The sequence below is a fragment of the Lutjanus erythropterus genome, chromosome 19 (genome assembly GCF_056507025.1).
Source record: "Lutjanus erythropterus isolate fLutEry1 chromosome 19, fLutEry1.hap2, whole genome shotgun sequence".
Taxonomy (NCBI): domain Eukaryota; kingdom Metazoa; phylum Chordata; class Actinopteri; order Lutjaniformes; family Lutjanidae; genus Lutjanus; species Lutjanus erythropterus.
Genome location: NC_139335.1, coordinates 20,530,344 through 20,549,538, shown reverse-complemented (window position 1 = coordinate 20,549,538; position 19,195 = coordinate 20,530,344). Strand labels below are relative to the sequence as shown.

General features: G+C 40.8%; 1 protein-coding gene across 1 annotated transcript; it reads left to right on the top strand.

Annotated features, from left to right (window-relative positions):
• Positions 1-6,964: 6,964 nt before the first annotated feature.
• On the top strand, positions 6,965-18,614 carry rtbdn (retbindin). Its single transcript, XM_084745081.1, has 5 exons — positions 6,965-7,168; positions 7,300-7,399; positions 8,638-8,766; positions 9,550-9,646; positions 17,872-18,614. The coding sequence occupies exons 1-5, from the start codon at positions 7,009-7,011 to the stop codon at positions 18,226-18,228; spliced, it is 843 nt and encodes a 280-aa protein (XP_084601207.1). The 5' UTR covers positions 6,965-7,008; the 3' UTR covers positions 18,229-18,614.
• Positions 18,615-19,195: the final 581 nt, after the last annotated feature.

The window sequence follows — 19,195 nt, the reverse complement described above, 5'->3', positions numbered from 1 at the left end:
ACAGAAACTAAAAGTTTAAAACGTTTATCTCTATTTTAACTGATTTCCATTACTACTGTCTTACTAACATTTTGGATATCAACCACTGATATGTATAGAGATGGACAACATGAAAGCTCACCAAAAGTGAAGATCGCCCTCAGGTGGCTGGCTGCAGTATAGGTCATAAAAACCACCCCTTCAATTTAGGTTCAACTAGAACTGCAAAGTACTCAGCAAGTACATTTTTCTAAAAGATTGTGTAGTTCTTATCATGGTGATGTTTGTTCAAGTGTTAATTCTTCTGATCAATTCGGTTTTAATTACTTATTTGATGTTATAAAAAGCAGGTTTTTATGTCATGATTGAGTGCTGAGCCCTGTTTGTGACTGAGTCAGCCTTCAGTGTGGGTGGGAACTCGAAACTCCAACACTGATCATTGCTGCACAGACTCTGGCTCCAAATTAAGTCACCAGTGCAAGATGGCAGCGCTCATATCCAGGATTTTCTGGCTTCTCCTTTTGTACAGCGGGAGGAAGTGGGGCCGTATGATCCATCTTTACTTATATCAATGTTATCAACACTTCCATTACTATTAGCTAGACTAACTAACATTATAGGATATCAAATGTTTATCCATTACTGTTAGCTAGATTTGTGAAAGCCTTGCAAGGTTTGAATGCGTTGTTTTTTTTTTTCATTGTCCCATTTATCCATTTGCAAACTTTTCATGCATCATACTAAAGATCAGTATCATACAAACTAATGGAGGTGAGTAGAAGTACTCAGGAATACGGAATGTATAATAAATATAGGATGTAGCCACCAGGATGTCACCATCGCTTTTGGAGGGTCGGGGGTTGAGAAAGAAGTGACCAAATTTGGAGAGGGTTGGGGATATGCCTGAGTGGATCTGACTAAGAACTTGAGAACAAGCCAGGGGAGTAAATCGTCAATCAAAAGGAAGCCAGATCGTAAAAAACACATCCTGCATTATTGGATATTTTACTCATTAGGAAGCTGCTTACTGAGGTAATAAATTAAATGAGAAGTAGGGTCTTTTTCCTTCTCAGACTCCATACAATGTTGCTTTGGCAAGCAGTGAAGTCGCCCCCTGCTGGCCATAAGGAAGAATGCAAGTTTAAGTAGCTGGCTTCACTTCACAGACCCAGCAGCTACGTCCACTATTTATACTGTCTATGGTTGGGAATTACTGCGGTGTGCTACACAAACCATCTTGTATTCATGTTTTCGGACACGTTCTCCACTTCTCACCTTTTATTTCCAAACTTCATGCAGATGGTCAAAGCGTCTGTCCTCCTGAAGGAATAAATAGGTCAGTGGAACAACAAATCAAAGAAACTAACTGGCGGAAATGAATGTTAGTGAGTTGACAAGGATGGGTAACTGTTTGCCAGCTGAGGGCCAGCCTAAGGCTCAAGCACAGGCAGTGACCCAGCCCTGTTAAATGAGAACGACAACAAGGGTACACAGAGAGCGGCGATGGCCTGCTTTGTCCTCCCTCTCTCTGTTCCCTGAATAGCTCTCACACAAAGGCTATCGTTATTCCTCCTCTAATTACCAGATGGAGAGCTGTTTGTCTGCCTCTCGCTCCTCTGCTCTCTCCCCCAGAAATAAAGTGTTCTGTGGTGACGACCCTTAGCGGTTATGAAACAGTCTGGTGGACAACGGGGCCCGAGCGAGCCCTCATTTCCTCCTTCGGCCCCTACAGTAGGAATCTGAGCCGAATCTCTACTGAGACCATTTCATCTGCACTCAGTCTGTGCCTTTATGTGATGGCCAATCTGTCCTCTCGCTTCCCGTCCCTGCGTGGTTTTGTTGCCAAAACCAATCATGTCCAAGGCATGTCACCAATTTCACAGTCTTGGTTTTAGGCGGACGTATCTAGGCCACAAGACACTCTCCATCTGCTCTTCTGTGGCCAAAAGCCTTGGGAGGTCACTCAGGGAGGGAGAGAGAGAGATGCATCCAGCCAGGGATTAGGCTGGTACACCAGGTCCAAGAGGAGGTGAGATTAAAAGCCAGGAGCAATAATACACACACACGGTGGAAAAACACACTCGCTGCCCACACTCATGTGTTCATATACACTGTAAAAAAAAAAAAAAGCATACAGAAATTTAGTGGAATCAACTGATTCTCAGTAACTTAAATATTTTGGAGGCCCCTGTGGACAGAAGCGATAGCATTTCCACTGTAATAAGTGCAAAATATCATGTCAAAAACAAAATTATCCTAATGAAAATCTCTTCCTGCTTCTTTTAAGCTGGCTGACGTACTACTCACTGTAACTCTGCCTGGAAAAATGGAAACACAGGCTCATTTCATGTGATTTCAAGGACAGCCAGTGGCAGACATTAAGAATATAGAAATAGCTTCTCCGAATGGTCTGGTTCAGTTCAGTTAACTCATGAAATCAAGTTTAAGTTCCCAGCATGCATTGTTTGAAAGTTAAAACTCTGCTGAGACCTTTCTTTTTTATAGTTTGAAGAAAACGCATGTGATGAAAACCTGCTGTGTCTAATAAATTTTGCCACGACTTGTCAGACTTATCTGCTTGCTTTCATTATAATGAAACACTGCAAACCATGATGAAGGTTAGTATTTTATTTCTTTACTTTTCAAACTGGGAAAATGTGAAAGGAAATCACAGTTGTTTCAGTTTATTGAATATGTTTTCTCAAGTACAACTAAACTGGTATCACGTTCATTTGATGAGAAAAGTGCATTTATTTTCAATAGTAAGAAAATTACCTCAACTTGTCTTATCAAAGTCAGTCAACTTCAAAAATTTAAGGCAGACACTAACTTTTTTGAGTTAAAACAAACTTTTTTTTACAGTGCAGTCCTATTCAGAGCATGCATCTCATTGAACAAATGCCATCAAATGGAAAGAATTAATAACATGCTTTTAGGGATTACACCATTTGGTAGCATTGCTGACAAGGTCACCAGATGACCCACATGCATCCATTGACACAGGTGGCAAAAAATAACAAAGATATAAAAAATAGGCTGAAGTGAACTCTGTCTTTATGATAACAGGCTGGGTTTTGCAACACGCAGCAGCTTCCCCCGTGGTGTTTTGTTCCGCAGAGATTTGTGTTCCCTGTCCTCAGCATATCATGCAGTATTAAATCTCAGCTATACCCTCTCCTCTAACCCTGTCATCTGGAAAAAGCCCTGACCTCCAGAGAGAGAGAGAGAGGGAGAGCTGGGGGAGGACAGGTGTGACTCAGCACCACCTGTGAATGATCCTCTCAAAATCAAGGGCAACACATGCCTTGTGGTTTCTGCCATCAATCGCTCAATCACTCTGAGATATCAGTGACAATAATGAATTCATCCATTCTGTATATTTAGGCTGTGATTCGGCAGTTTTTCTTTGTCTTGTCCTTTTAATTGCAGACTTATCTCTGACTATCATTAATGACTCAGAAATCATAGGAATTGAAACACTTTAGTTGGTGCATTAATTAACATACTGTTCATGTGATCACACTTTATTTTATAGTACACTAACAAGATGTAATAAGCTCTACTTCAAAACAACAACTATCGAACAGACTATAAATATAAACTATAAATAATATTCTCTTTAAATAAAAATTTAAATAGAATTGAACCCATCACAACAGAACTGTACTGTAAACTTAAGTATATTACTTCCTAAGACTTTATTGGATGGTAATTAGGGACACATTACAATAGAAACATACTGTAAACTTCAGTACAATAAATCTGTGCAATCAGGGAAAACATAATGAAGTCTAATAAGGGTCTAAAAAAGGGCGTAATACTGTGCACTAAAGACTATATAATTTCTAGTTTTTGTCTAATTCCATAACAATACAAAGTACAGCTTGTTACATCTTATTAATGTACAGCTGGGTATATGGTGAGTAATTGATCAGTGCTAAGTCCCGCCCCTTTTTTGTTCTGGGACTAGTTGAGCAATTGAACAAGCTGGGAACCTGATGGAACTTCAGTCAGCGTTCTCATTTACTGTTTCCTGTACTTAGATATGCTATGTGCTAGGGTAATTTATTTGAAAAAGAAAAACAAGTTTTGAAGATTAAGTTGCTTGGGGGTCCATTAGCTATCAGATCTCACTAGATAAGGATTGATTTAGATTAGCTGGTTGTTAGCTCAAGTTTTACTACAGAGAGAATACCAGCTAAAGGCCCTCGTGCATTGTCAGTAGTAAAAACAGCTTTGTCCATTGTTTCCCATAGAGAGAGAGGTTGTGGCCAGCTAAGCAGTACTGCAAAATTCAAATGACTGGAACGCTGACCTTGTTTGACTTTGACCATAGATGTATGGAAGCCAAGGAGGGAGAGAGTGATCGTAGAGTCCTGAACGATCTTGGAAGAGTCATTATTAGTAGAAACAATGCAAGAGTTTTAGCTAAGATGCGACTACTGCATATGTCACTTTTTCAGGTCACTGTGGAACATCTCTATCATCATCATCATCATCATCATCATTTTCAGCATAGACAAGCCTAGCATAGCATAGCCTACCAAAAGGGGAGGGACTTATGGGGTATGGTGGAATTTAATATTTAATAAACATTTTTTTTTTTTTTGTCTAATCTGACACAAAGTACAGCTTGTTATGTCTTATTAGTGGACTTGACAATAAAGTGTGACCTAAATTCATGCCTTTTCATGCATGAAGCCATGTATGAATTCATGATAAGTATTACAGAGATATCAATTGTTGTCAGTGTTTCCATCTTCAGCTTTGCTTGGACAAACTCCGATGGAAGGCTGTCAACAAGGAGGATTTGGTAAACATCTCACTGGGAGATTATGTGTGTGTGTGTGTGTGTGTTTGTGCAGGACAGGGAGGGAGGGAGGGGAGAGACAGACAGACAGAGAGAGAAAGAGAGAGAGAGAGGGAGAGAGAGAGAGGACTTCCCAGCATGGGGCAGAGGGAGGGGGTGAGTTGCCTGGTGGAAGGCACTGAAATGTCCTTCATATAAACCGGTGACAAAGTGGCGAGCAGCGGCCCCGGGCAGCAGAGATCACAGCCAGCACAGGGAGAGACAGACACACAGCAGAGAGACAGAGACAGAGACAGAGAGGAGGAGGAGGAGACCGGAGCGCCGAGCACCGCGTACTACATCCTCTGGATCACACCGGAGAAAACACTCACCTCCACAAGAGCATCAAAACACAGGAAACTACCCCGGACGGAGCCTCATTTACCCCACCGACAGGTAAAAAGAAAAAAATCTTTAACTGCTCTGCCTAGATAGATTAAACAACACCTGATCCGACAGGTCGTCGTAATCTTACAGTAACATTTGGAAAGATCATGTAACATCATTATATCACAACAAAACTCCAGCTTCATGTCTGGATTTAACACTGTGCCACAGCTGCCACAGCACATGAAACAAAAATACCATAAAGTGCCTTGAGGTCATTGCAACCTCAGTAATAATCACCAACAGTCAATCATTTTTTTCCCCCGAGATTTGTTTTGACAACTGCGTGATTTTCAGCTGTTTAAGTTGCAGCTTTTGTTAAGATGTTCCCAGCATCTTGTAAACAGAGATGTAACCATACCACAAAGTATCACAATAGAAAGTCAATGACACGATATTTAATGCGATATTAAAAACAAAAAAAATAGAATTTGAAAAAAACATCTTAATGACATTAAAATAAAAGTAATCAGCCATGATCATGAATTGTCTCTGGAAATTAATGTTTGAATGAACTGAATTCTGTATGTACACTTACAACACAAAACAATGCAGCAGTCAGTAGCAGTCTTTTTATAAAGTAAAAATAATTAAATAATTAATCATGTCACAGTAGATATTGTCACAGCTCAGTATGGTATTGAGACTTGTTATTGCGATACTGCAATATTTGATTTATTATGACATCCCTAATTCTAAATGATAAAGCCCACTGCTTTAGCTTGACTTTTAATATGTTTTGTGTAGCTTTGAGCTCCATTGAGGTATTTTTGTCAGAACAATTTCACCCAGCAATAAGTTTTAGATCTTTCTTTTTCTTTTTCTCACTGCTTAATTTTATTGTTATTCTTGAGAAATTGCATGAAACACTGGCTGCATCCTATAACCGTATTCGTAGAGCTGCAACGATAAGTCAATTTAATCATTAATTCAATCAAAAGAAGATTAGTTCCCAAATATTTTGATAGTTGATTAATGGTTTCTGTCATTTTTAAAGCAAAAATGTCAAACATTTTGTGCTTCGAGCTTTTTAAATGTGGGGATTTGCTGCTTTTCTTTGTCGTTTATGACAGTAAATGTTGGGGGTGTTGGGTTTTGATCAGTTTTTGATGGACAAAATATGACTTTTTAAAAAAATGATCAATTAAGATAAATTGTGAAAATAATCAATACTGAAAATAATCACTATGAGCAGCCCTACATATCTATTTTTGATTGTTTAGTGACAGTAAATGAATAGGAATTGGAAGTTAGGCAGAGTAAACTAATATAACCTACCACAGCTCTGTTTACTGTTTATTGTATATCTGTGTTGAGTAAAATCAGGGTCACACTGGACCCATCCAGGGCCATGTGGCCATGTCCAACAGATTTGTTTAATTCGTGTTATGTAGGCTACACATCGAGCCAGCCGCTTGTCAGATTACTACACATGTCATCCAGCTCAGCACGGTGCCTCAGTCCCACCTAATTAGGCTCACCCTGTCTACTAGGTCACCACACGCAGAGCACACACACAGCTAAACAGCCGGCCCTGGATGTCTCACTCACACTGTATATATCACTTATGACATAATGATTAAACTGGGAGGCGTGACAAGAACTTTGATTACAGATTTTACATCCAAAGTGAAGTACTGTATTTGAAAATTACTTTTAGTGCAGTGATTTATTTTCATATCATCATATTGCATTAGATTGTGCATGCATTATGTTTTTTTCTGGTGTATTGTCCTTTCCCTGCCGCTGTCCAATGTGCTGAACTCTTTTCCAGACCTTTCCAGGCTGTAGAGATGGGTGTCACCTCTTGCCCTCTGCTATTGGTTTGCACATATTTGGCTGCTGCGCTGATTGGTGGAACCCACTCGGAGGGGGTGTGTCTTCAAGACGGCAAGCACAAGGCCACGCCCAGCCCCGAGCCACACCTGAGGGAGTGTGCGCTGTACGCTGACAGTGAGTGACTGTGTGTTTGTCTTCAAACACTGCAGGTGTAATGGTGTAATGACAACTTGTGATGAAAATATCAAACTGAATCTCCTGACTGACAGCTGGTTGAAATGTCTTCCTGTCCTTGCTGCTGACAGATAGCTGCTGCGCAGAGGAAGACATCCAGGATATCTCCCATGTTCCCTCTGCTATCAATAAGAATGAACCATGGGACAAGTGTGGGCCTCTGAGCTCTGAGTAAGTGTCACCCAGCAGACATCCTTCTGATCTGGACTCTTAAATTATTAGATTATTAGATTTTTAAAAATACCACTCTGCAGTTCCCCTCAGCTCTACAGAGCAGTATTATCCTGGCAGTTAATTTTCAATCTCCAACAGGCATTGTGAACACAGCCAGACCAAAATGCCTCTGGACACAACTGAATAGACCTGCAACCAATCAGAGTAATGAAATGTGTGATGTAGCTTGATCTGTTTTCAGACAGGGCACAAAAGGGTAGCTACAATCTTTCTCATATTACAGCTGAACAGTACACTGAAATATATACCTGAAAAGATTTGAGGAGAAAAAAAAGACAACACGGTAAAAGAATCTTGTTTCTTATTTGATCAGCACTGTCTAGTTTTACAGTTTCATCAGTTTCAGGAGCCTTCATTTGAAAGCAGGACACAAAATGCTGGCTGCCTAGTCATAGTCTTACTCCTATTACAGTTAAACATGGAGTGGCATAGCCAGACTAATTTGCAAATGAGATTAATCTGGTTTCCAGCCTGGAGCATTATAGCATCATTTTGATCATCATTTTTGTTTTATGGTCAAAAAATTTATTGACTTGGTTCACTGCCATTCCCAACAAATTGTCCGCGCAGCTGGTGGTTGTTTTTCAGAAAACAGCTCTAAAAACAGACTGTATGCTTCCTACCCTGAACCAGCTAACAAACAAAGTTAGCAACTAATGCTTACTAGTGAACACAGTGAAGCATTTAACTGCTAGAGGGGTAGAAATTTCCCTCAGGAGTCGGTGGAGATCAAAAACAGAGCTAATATCAGAGTGAATATTGGACTTTTTGGTGTAGTGATTCCACCCAGAACCCTCTCTTTGGGTTCTATTCAGAACCTTTCCATCTTCTAAGGGTGTGAATAAGAACCCACCCAGGGGTTCTACCTAGAACACTTATATATTCCTATTCTTCGGGTTTCATCGAGATTCCACTCTGGCAGTTCTCCCCTCTGTATTATTGTGCAAGAGCCCTTTTACAAACCTCTGACAAAAGAGTTCCTCCAAAAAAAGGTTTCTTTGGATGGTTCTGGGTAGAACCACATGTCTTTTGCAATGAAAAGTGCAGAGGAAACTATAGGTCATGCCATTTTTGCCTGTCTATGCTGAGTCAGCCCTCCCAGTGTCAATAAAGGTTTAAGTACTGATGTCTCCATTCATCATGTTAGGGCTAATGGGTCCCCTCTCTCTCCTCAGGTGTGAAGGCTTCCTGAAGCGTGTGTCGTGTTTTTACCGCTGCTCCCCTGATGCCGCCCGCTGGCCTCATCCCCATCGCCGCTCATACATCCAGGCTGTGCCGCTCTGCCACAGCTTCTGCCGTGATTGGTGAGGCTGCCAAACACACTGCCAAGCAAACCTAAATCAAAATCAGTATCTATCTGTTGGGCTGTCGGGACAGAATACCAGCCAGTGTAACAACACCACACTGGGCTATTTAGACTAAGACAGAGAGTGTCTAATAAACAATATGACACAGGTAAGACAAGGGTTAGATATATCAGTCTTCTCTTATAATGTAGGGTAGAAAAACATGTAATAGTGGTTCCCAAGCTCGGGTTCATAGACACCCAGGAGACTCCAGCAAAATGAGAAACAGCTTTGTGTTGTGGTTGTGTTCCATCTATACACTAAAAGGGATTTTTTACATTCCTGAGAAAAAAGACTTGCGCAAGCAGTGGAAAATATGAAAATAGGATCATGTAATTTTAATTAAATTGCAGTTGTATGTATTTATATTTACAATTTGCATATTTAAAGGAATGGTTTGACATTTGGGAAATACACTCATTCACTCTCTTGAGGAGAGTTTGATGAGGTGATTGTAGTACTGTGCAGTCAAAATGAAACTAATACACATGTCATACCCAGTTTCTTTAATACATACAAAGTCAAAATGTAAAAAAAAAACTAATTTTGGTTTTATGGTGAGTTATGTTGACAGCAAAACTCCAGGAAGTTTCTGCACCCTGCTAAGAAATCTGTCACATACACCCCCATAAATCAGCAAATTGTTTTTACACTTTAGAAAATATTCAAATGAGAGAACTACAGTTTGATGTTTTGCCATTTCAGATATTTTATTCTGAGAATTTACATACCTTTCTTCAGGTTTGATGCCTGCAGGATGGACATGACGTGTGCTCGTAACTGGGCCAGAGACCCCAGGGGACAGAACTGCACTGGAACCTGTGTTCAGTATCAGCAGGTAGGCTTTGATCCACCACATCTGTCTTTTTTTGGGTGGGTTGTTATTGGCATCAGTAGAAATCAGTGTTTTCAGTGTTCTCAGTCACACTGCCAGCATGGCTTTGTGGATCATGACTTTGACTGGTTCACCACTTCAGTCCAGATTGAAAAACCTCAATAATTCTTGTATTTTTTTGTCCACCAAGAATTGTACAAACACTCATGGCATTCAGAGGATATCTCCACATCTATTGGATGGATTGCCATGAAATTTCTTATGCACATTCATGTTCTCCTTTAGATGAATTGTAATGTGATCCCTGAAATCTTCATCCAGTTATATAATTAGGTCAAAATTTGTTATTGGTCCAGGACCTGCAAAACTAATGACATTCCCCATACTTTGTGTTAATTACTAATTCAAATGTTAGCATGTAAACTAAGATCAACTAAAGGCTTGATGGACGGACACGGAAAGCTGCAGACATCCCACATACTATAATCATAGGAATGTGCACAAAGACGCTGTAGGCCTTGGCAATATGGATGAAGTCTATCATAGTAGTGAAGTTTCATATTGGTAGACTTCAATAATTATCAATCATGTAGCTTGTGATAGACGACATGCTGTGTCTCCAAAGTATGGAATCAGCTAAATTGATAAGTTTGTTGTATTATTGGCCTTGGTTGGGAAAGTATTCCTGTTCTGATAGTTATCCAACCATTTATATCTGAGGGGTCAGCTGCAGTGACAGCAGACTGAGCATGACGTCCCACTTTCCAGCAACACTCTCTAGCTCTTTCACCTCAACTGGGTCTTTGCAATGCAAAGGAGCCGCGGTTTCCTCCGAGCTCCCTTCAAATGTCCGTGACCTTCACCCTCTGATAGTTGTGGTTGTCCGACTTAAAAGATCCAAAAAACTGTTGGATGGATTGCCATGAAATTTCAGATGAGCTGACCTGTCCTGTTTTGTCTGCACTCATTTTACGTGTTCGACAGCATGGAGTTACACGTCGTCCCACATGTAACTCCATGCTGTTTCTCATGTGTCAGTGGGGCAACCGAACAACACAGATTAGCGTTTTTTTGCCCAGGCCTGGATTGTACTCTTCACATCTGTGAGTGCAGTAGACGCCAGTGTACTGCACATGTGTGGAACATGTCCTCCAAGTGGACTCCAGAAAGTATCTCTTCAACATCATGTTATGATATTGATATGATGTCAATGCTGATTTTTTTTTTCATATCGCTAGATTATCAACTACGATACAGTTAACATTAGTTTTGCTTTGGTATTCCCTGGTTGGTCACTGGTGTTGCAGCTTAATTAGCTGCCTTGATGTAGGCACCATTTGAATTTGTGATTTTTTTTCATGCTCGCATCTCACTGCTAGCCAGATGCGCAATGCCAGGTATCCCAGCATGCTTAGTGCAGCAAATTAGTAGCTTTCTCTAAACAATGAATGATTGCATACATACAGTTAGCTTGCACTGTTAGACAGATGATGAAATATATGTAATACAGATTCACACGACCATGTAGCCTTTAAAACCAAAAAAGGCAACGATTATGCCATATCACGATATGACAATATCCAAAATCTAAGATGATATCTAGTCTCATATCACCAGGGTGGAAGTAACTAATTACAAATACTCAAATTACTGTAATTAAGTAGTTTTCTGGGGTACTCAAGTCTGTACTTTTACTTGTACTTAAATGTTAATTTCACTATATAATCTACTTAGTTACTTTCGAAATCATAGTTGAGTACTGAGTACAATTTGAAGTACAAAGGAGTAAGGATGTTAGTGATTAATCATTAATTGATTAATTGCTATTAAGATTTACTCCAATTAGAAATATATTAATTTATATTTAATCAATAGTCATGATACTCAGAGTAGGTTTTGAGACAAATACTTCGTACTTTAACTGAAATATATTTCCAACACCTGTACTTTTACTTGTGATTGAGTAATATTTTAGCAATGTAACAGTACTTGTACTTGAAGACAGATTTTCAGTACTGTATATTCACATTTTGCTCAGGCCTATGTCAGGATATTAGCATTGTCATTGTGACCATGTTGTCATGCTAGTGTCAACATCAGAATATTCTTGTGTAACAGTAATGAAGAGCTTGCAGTGTAATGGGTGCAGTGTTAAAGTAAGCAGCTGTTATATTAATTGCAAGAACATAGAGATGCATCATGTGAGCAGAGCGCAGTCACACCTTAGCTGAGATTTTCTAGCCGGCAGAGGAAGTGTCAGAGGTTTGAATCCCACTGACAGACCTTTTAAGCTCGCCATTTGAGCCGTGCGCTGCAGATAGAAGGTCACACACTGTGTCACAGAGGAGTCGGCGTGCTGCTGGTCAAGAGAGTGTGCCGGTAAGCGAAGGGTTAACAGCTCAGGGTGGCACTGTGGGCTGAAGCATGAAAAGGTTCGGTCCTGCTTCAGTGGGCAGAGGCCAGCTGGGTGATTTAAGAAGAGGCCGAGGGGCTGACAGCGAGCTAACTGTCACACACCACATGCCATGACACGCTATCTATCTATCTATCTATCTATCTATCTATCTATCTATCTATCTATCTATCTATCTATCTGTCTATCTGTCTGTCTGTCTGTCTGTCCTTCTCCCTGTTCTCCATCTTTTTTTCTCCACACACACACACACACAGAAGAGGAGAGAGACACACCAGCAAATGAACATACACCCCCAGACACCAGCCCTATTAAGGCTCTCTGGTGGATATTAGATGATTACTGGAAATGACAGATTTGTAGTAAGAGAGGAAAAAAATGCAAATAGAGACCATCTGAGTGTTTTAGTGAGTGTGTGTGTGCCCCTGCATCTGTGTGTTTTGCTGCTTTGTGTGCTCGGATTGGCCCATTTTCATGTAGGGCGCCACTAATGGCACAAAACAGGCTCCAATAAATTTAAGTAGCTCTCAAAACAGAGTGTTTTTAACCGCTCCTGAATACAAAGAAATGAGTCACCGCATTCAGCACATTCAACAAATCACCCCTTTTAGAGAGACGGCAAACAAGTGCCGGCCTCTTGCTACATTTTGGAGGTCACAGCAGTGAAGCTTCATTTTGTTTTCTCTTCATCCAGCAGAGATGGGAGATTTCACAGTGGGCCGCCTCGTGGTCTGAGCTCGCAGCACTTTAGTCGACCTCGGGGCTGAGACGTGCCGCACGGGAAATCCCAACTGCAAACACGCTCAGGCGCACTCTGTCACGAAAAACCTCTCACAACTTTGAAGTTACAGATTTTTAAGCTTTACATTCAATATATATAATACACTGATTCACAATGGATTGAAAAAAATCCTCAAGAAACCTTTTCAGAATCCTTAATTGTGTTTCTCCCAGCTCCTGAGAAGTTCACCTGATAGATAGAAACAAAATTAAGGGGTGTGTGTGTGGAATAAATATACACAGATACAGTGAGGATTTGTAAATGCTTACTGCAGTAGATGTCAATTTGCATAGAAACGAGCTTATACATTTAAAGGCAGACACACACACATCCACTGCATGCAAAAATCCCTCTGGCACTCTGTGTCTCACTCTCTCTTTGTACTCATTGGTAACATTATTTGCCAGCCAAGGTCTGATTTATCTCAGCATTAGACACTCTTTCTGCTCTGGATTTTGTGGGAATGAGGTTAACTCTGCAAAGAGTGTCCATGTTTGTGCCAGATGCTGGCACAAAACACATGAACAGCAATGGTTTGAGGAAGGGGAAAATGATCATATGAGGTTACTGAACCTCGGTGGTGGACAGACTACTGAAAATCTATCCTCAATTACAATTACTCCCATAAAAAATGACTTGAGTAAAGTGAGAGTTATTCTTTGAGAAACCCACTCAAGCAAAAGTAAAATGCTCCAGTTAATAATTTACTCAAAGCACAAGTTACTTTACATTTGAATATTTTTAAGGGTGCATAGCTATTATGAAGTTAACATTAATGTTAATGTTAGCTTACCTTAAGGTCACTGCTTTCTAAAGCACACCGATTTAAAAGCTTAACATTAATTTTCACATTAAGAATTAACATAACGTTAGCTTGTTAACTACATTTTCACCGACAGCATGTGTGCAACTTACGTCAATGTGCTTGCAGAGGTTAGAAGAGTTTTTAAAGGTGCTCCTGCCTACCAATCAGGCTACACAAACCTCAGCAACTCACACCAGATAGATAAAGAGCACTACAGGCCAGAGGAAAAAAAATGTTATTGATTTGGGGGCAAACTATCACTTTAAAGTTACACTGTAAATTGTCAGTTGTTAATTAAAGTGCTCCCTTTGAAATAATCAACATTACCAGTTGTATTTTATTTAGGAATATCATACAAGTCTGTTGAATGTTGCCCTGAAGGCCTCAGATATATTGGAGAAGCGTTTGAATTTTGTAACTCAAATTGGGCAAATTTTCAGTTAAATAAAAAAAAAAAGAAACGTTTCAACAAAAATCATTGCAATAGACAACTGCTATAAGAAAAAAAATGAATCTTTTGTCACTGGTAACAGATTCAAGTCCTTTCTGTTCTCTGTTTCTTTTTCACACTAGGTGTAATGTCAGGGGTTTTGGACAGAGAAGGGCAGAATTGAATACGATAAGGATGGGAAGGACAGGCTAGAGCCCCAGGAAATCTCAGTATCTCACTTATTCGATCACACCATGTCGTCTAAAGCCACTTGTGCTTGTACTGAATTAGCTTTGGCAGCAAACCATGTCTGCCTGGGGAAGGACAAAAATGTTCTTGTGTACGTGTGTGTCTGTCTGTGTGCATGTGTGTGTGTGTGCACCCCTGTGTATATTATGGGGTCACTGTGATAAGACCTAAGTGTCAGAGAGAGAGTATATGTAGTGGAGAGAAATAGCCGTCATCCTCTTTGTCCTTCGAACACGGTAAATATATTACAGCTTTTTCTTCTCTGAGCACCCTGTGTGACTCAGTCTTAATCCCCCAACAGACAGGAGGATGAAAGGAAGCAGACGTCGGGGTGGGGGTGTGCAGCAGAGAAACAGCAAGAATCAGAGACGTATACAAACAGTGTGCGCAGCAATAAGCAAGACAACGGGGGAGATATGCACTCTTAGAAATAACGGTTCTTTCATTTGCCTCAAGAACCTTTTTTCAGGTCCCATAATCCTTTATAAAGGTTCGACCTGGAACCCTTTCAGAAGGCTCTTTTCTACTAAATAAGCCCCGGTTCTTGCGCCAGTTCCAAGTTGGTGCTATCTAGTGAACCAGCAGGTTTTCCATCAGCTAAAGTGGATGTGTTATATTCTACACGTTGTTGTGCAGCACCCTCTGTTGATGACGTTCTGGACTGCAATGGTTCCCCTCAAAACTGGTGGTAATATGGGCTGGTTCTTTGGACAGAACCAAGGGTCCAATGATTTTGAGCGCAACTAGTTCAAGATCCAGAGCTTATTTGGTGCACAGGGGTCCTTAGGGTCCCACCTAGAACCCAACATAAAGGGTTATACCTAGAACCCTATGGGCTCTTGTCCAAGCTCTGGTTCTTGAACCAGTTCCATTTAATATCCTTGAAACCTTTGGTGCTATCTAGTGAACCATCCCATAATTTCTGCCGTTTTGAGTGGAACCATTGTAATCAGGGATGTCATTCACCGAGGGCGCTGCACAATAACCTGTAGAATATGACACGCCCACGTTAGTTCCCAAGGAAAACCTGCCATTTTTTGGTTCCAGCTGGGAACCAACTTTCCAAACCAGTTCATTGGATGGAAATGCCCAGAACGGATCAAAATTAGGTTCTTGCACCAGAACAGGGCTGGTTCCATGTTGATGGAAAGGGTCCCTATAGGTGTTCTATCCACAACCTTGTATGAGTGCTAACAAGAACCCACTTAGGGGGTTCTATCAAGAACCCCTTAGTATTTCAAGGGTTTCATCTACATCTTGGGGGTTCCTCTTAGGTCCCTTTTATAGTGCAAGGTTTCTATACAGAACCCACCCACTGGATTCTACCGAGAGCCTATTTATATTTCAAGGGTTTCATCTAGAACCCACCCAGAGGATTCTCCTGAGAACTCTAACCCTAACCCACCCAGAAGGTTAGAAAAATAACATTTAACTTATAACTTTAAACATTTTTTCTTCTGCGGGTTCTACAAAGAACCATATTGTACTCTGCAGGTGAGGCAACAATGATTGAATACCATATTTTCTTCCAAAAAGAGTTCTTTTGAAAGAAACCTTAAGGAAACCCTTTCTTCCTCAGAATATGAGCCCTTCAGGAAGAACCCATTTGGAGCCCTTATTTCTAAACGTGTAGTGGAAGTTAGATAGGGGACAGAATATAGAGAGACGGTGACGGCCTCATAACATCTTAATGATGGTTATGAGGCCGTCACCAGAGAGAGAATGGGAGCTTAAACACAGACGAGCACAGCATGTGTCACTGAAACTTCACTAATTAGCTTTCCCAGCTATTCCTGAGCGTGTAGGCCTTCAACGTTTACAGTTAAACAGCTTAAATGTTGAATTGTGATTTGTTTTTTGCAGTCTTGTGCAATATCCCTTTTAATCCGTATACGTGTCTTATTAGAGAGGAGTACGATTTTTCATGCTCTAGAAAACATAAAGCTAATGTCAGCAGTAATTGGAGTTTTTCCTCAAAGTATAACTTCATACAGACTGAGCGCTGTAATGAATTTCTGTCACAAAAGGTGCTGGGAGTGACCTTTCCGATTAGTTTAGATCTGTCCGTCTGCTCTGTGAGGCTTGACAAAATCGTCATTCTTCCGTGAGATGAAGTCTTTCAGATGGCACTGCGAGCTTTTCAAGGTCGTCTTGTCTTATAATTTGTGCTCAAGGCTGGTGGAGACAGAGGCAGACAAAGGCTTCTTGCGAGAGCAGCTGCCAGGTGCCTGCACTCCCTCTAACACCTGGCACAGGGTGTTCGCTTTCAAGGCTGGTGCTGCCCTGAAAGGCCAAAATCAATTATTCCAATGGACCTTTACAGGCAAACCATGATGAAGGTTGCAAAAAAAAGCCTTGCAAATAGTGTGCATTTACCACAAAATACAGTACCAGGGCGGGGAAAAAACATAACCACCATTAATTATTCCTAAAAAGCTCTCCTAAATCTCATAGTTATAAGTGGTGAAAAGTAATTCAGTATGTTACTTATTTTCTCAAGTACAGTACTGAAGTACAAATTAGGGAAAGTATTTCCAATCTGTGCTACTTCACATTTCATGGGAAAATATTTTACTTTTTGCTCCACTACATGAACAGCCTTGAATGCCCACTCAGGTGTTTCAGTTATGTCGCTCAATAGATCAACTCAGGTTGCTGTTGTGTAAAGCTCTGCTGAGATTCATCTTTTGTTATCTTCTGCAAGCGTGAATGCACAATAGCTGTGACCATGTATGTGCATAAAACCCACGTTCATCTGTCTCTGTGTGTGTATATGCATGTGTGTAACTATGTTCATGTCTTGGCCAGATCCAGGACTTTTCTTCTGTTGGTGCTAAGCAAGGGCTTGACCAATATATGGGGTGCTAAAGACTTCAGAGGAACTATATAAAGAAGTTTTCAGTTTTTTGGTTAAAAGCAGGTTATGATACACGGCACATTCAATACATATTTTGTTTTTCATCGAGTTTGGAGGAAGAATATTCAGTACAGTAACTATAAACCTAATGCAACTAACCACAAGGCAATGACAAAAACATCTTTCATGTGCAAAGGTGTAAGACTTAAACACCCAAAATGCGACAACAAGAAGTGCATTTATTCAACATGCATAATCAGACAACTGTGCATTGGTAATACTATTTCAGATGAAGTGGCTTTCACAGCATCAAAAATAAAATAATATCCAAAGTACAGCAAGAGCATGTAATCTGCTGGTTGACCTTCTCAGCGAGGGAATGAAGAGTCTAGATTAGGGAAAATGTTCATAACCAACCTTTTCACAAAATCTTGTGTAAATCTTTGAATCCATTTGGAAGTTATGTGCCTTTTTGTGATAGGCCACACTTATTGCCACATCATCTTTGATCCCCTATGAACACAAACACACAAACTTGACCTCCATGCCAAATTTCAAAAACCGGCCGCCAAATGGTGATGGATTTTTTGTGGACCATCCAACAGAGCGAGCTATAGAGCTGCTGTTTGCGGCAAAAAAATATGTAATAATTCTCTTCACTTCCTATAACTGTTTGTGTGTTTGTGTATGTAGATGTACCAGCACGGCAGGGATCTCTGCGAGAGTCTGTGGGGTGACGCCTTCATGACAGTGGAAGATGAGCCGGAGGAGGTGGGAGAGGCAGGAGAGGTTGGAACAGAGGGTGACGGCAGTCGCCCCTGCGGCTGCCTTACCCTCAGTCCCTCGGACAAGGATGTGATCGCCGCCCTCCGGGCCCAGCAGGACGACCCTGAGGAGCTGGACACCACCAAGTCCGGCCTGCCTCAGTACCGGGCGCCTTGCCAGACCAAGCTGCCCCTGCAGGCCAGGAGTGGCAGGAAGGGCAACTCTGTGCTGCGTAAACGCTCAGTCATGGTTGACGACGTGGAGGGGAGCGGGAGCGGCTTGTAGAGAGGAGCGGGAGATGGCAATACATTTAGGGATAATTATCTAGATCCTAATATACAAAATCTATCTCTTGAAATGGAGTTGTAACCTTGCTCCTGTAACTAACCTTACCACTCAAACCTAAACTCTCATTATCGTCACATCTACATTTAATCTCTGTGGTTTAATGCTGCATCTGGTATAAGATAGACTGACAAGCTGTAACACTCCCAATAAATGCCTGGTAAGTAATTTGAACAACCAAAACAGCCATGGATTTAAAGGTATAGTTCAGATTATTTGAAGTAGGGTTGTATGAGGTACATATCTATAGTCAGTGTATTACCTACAAAAGATGGCAGTTGGCATGTCTCCAGTTTGGACAAGCAGCAGGAGTACCGGTGTAGAAAGATAAGATAAGTGATGTACTGCTGTGGACAGGATCAGCAACAAAATACCTAAGAAGAGGCCCACCTGAAAAAATCAATATCATTTTAAGTGTACACTGTATTTAGAATATTTTCACATATTAAACCTTGCTGTCAGACAGACTTTTCTGATGGAAAACTTCAGTTAGAAAAGCCAAATATCACTGTCTCCAAAGCATCCAAACTCCTTTGACAAAACAGTAACTTCACCTCTCAGATCACTGTGTTCTGTGAGATTAAATTACTGGATTTGCCAATGGAGTCTGGTTGCTTTGCAGAGAGCTCTATTTGGCTCATATAAAGGCAGTTTCCTCCACCTTGTCTTGCGGCAAGTTGAAGCTGTGTCTCTTATCTTACCATTAAGCTGACTGATTATTTTAGGTGGGCCTCCTTTTAAGTGGCTAATATACGTTTTGCTGTTGACCCTGCCCACAGCAGTGGCTTACTACACTGGTACTCCTGCTACCTCTACAAACTGGGGACATGTCGACTGCCATCTACTGTCTATGGAAAAGTGCCTCATACAACCCCACTTAAAAAAACAAACTATCCCTTTTAAAAAC

What these genes read in the sequence shown, in the direction of transcription:
- rtbdn (XM_084745081.1), top strand. Translation starts at nt 7,009, where the DNA reads ATGGGTGTCACCTCTTGCCCTCTGCTATTGGTTTGCACATATTTGGCT. An exon ending in GTGTGCGCTGTACGCTGACA is followed by an intron (nt 7,169 to 7,299) that starts GTGAGTGACTGT and finishes TGCTGCTGACAG; the next exon opens with ATAGCTGCTGCGCAGAGGAA. An exon ending in CACAGCTTCTGCCGTGATTG is followed by an intron (nt 8,767 to 9,549) that starts GTGAGGCTGCCA and finishes ACCTTTCTTCAG; the next exon opens with GTTTGATGCCTGCAGGATGG.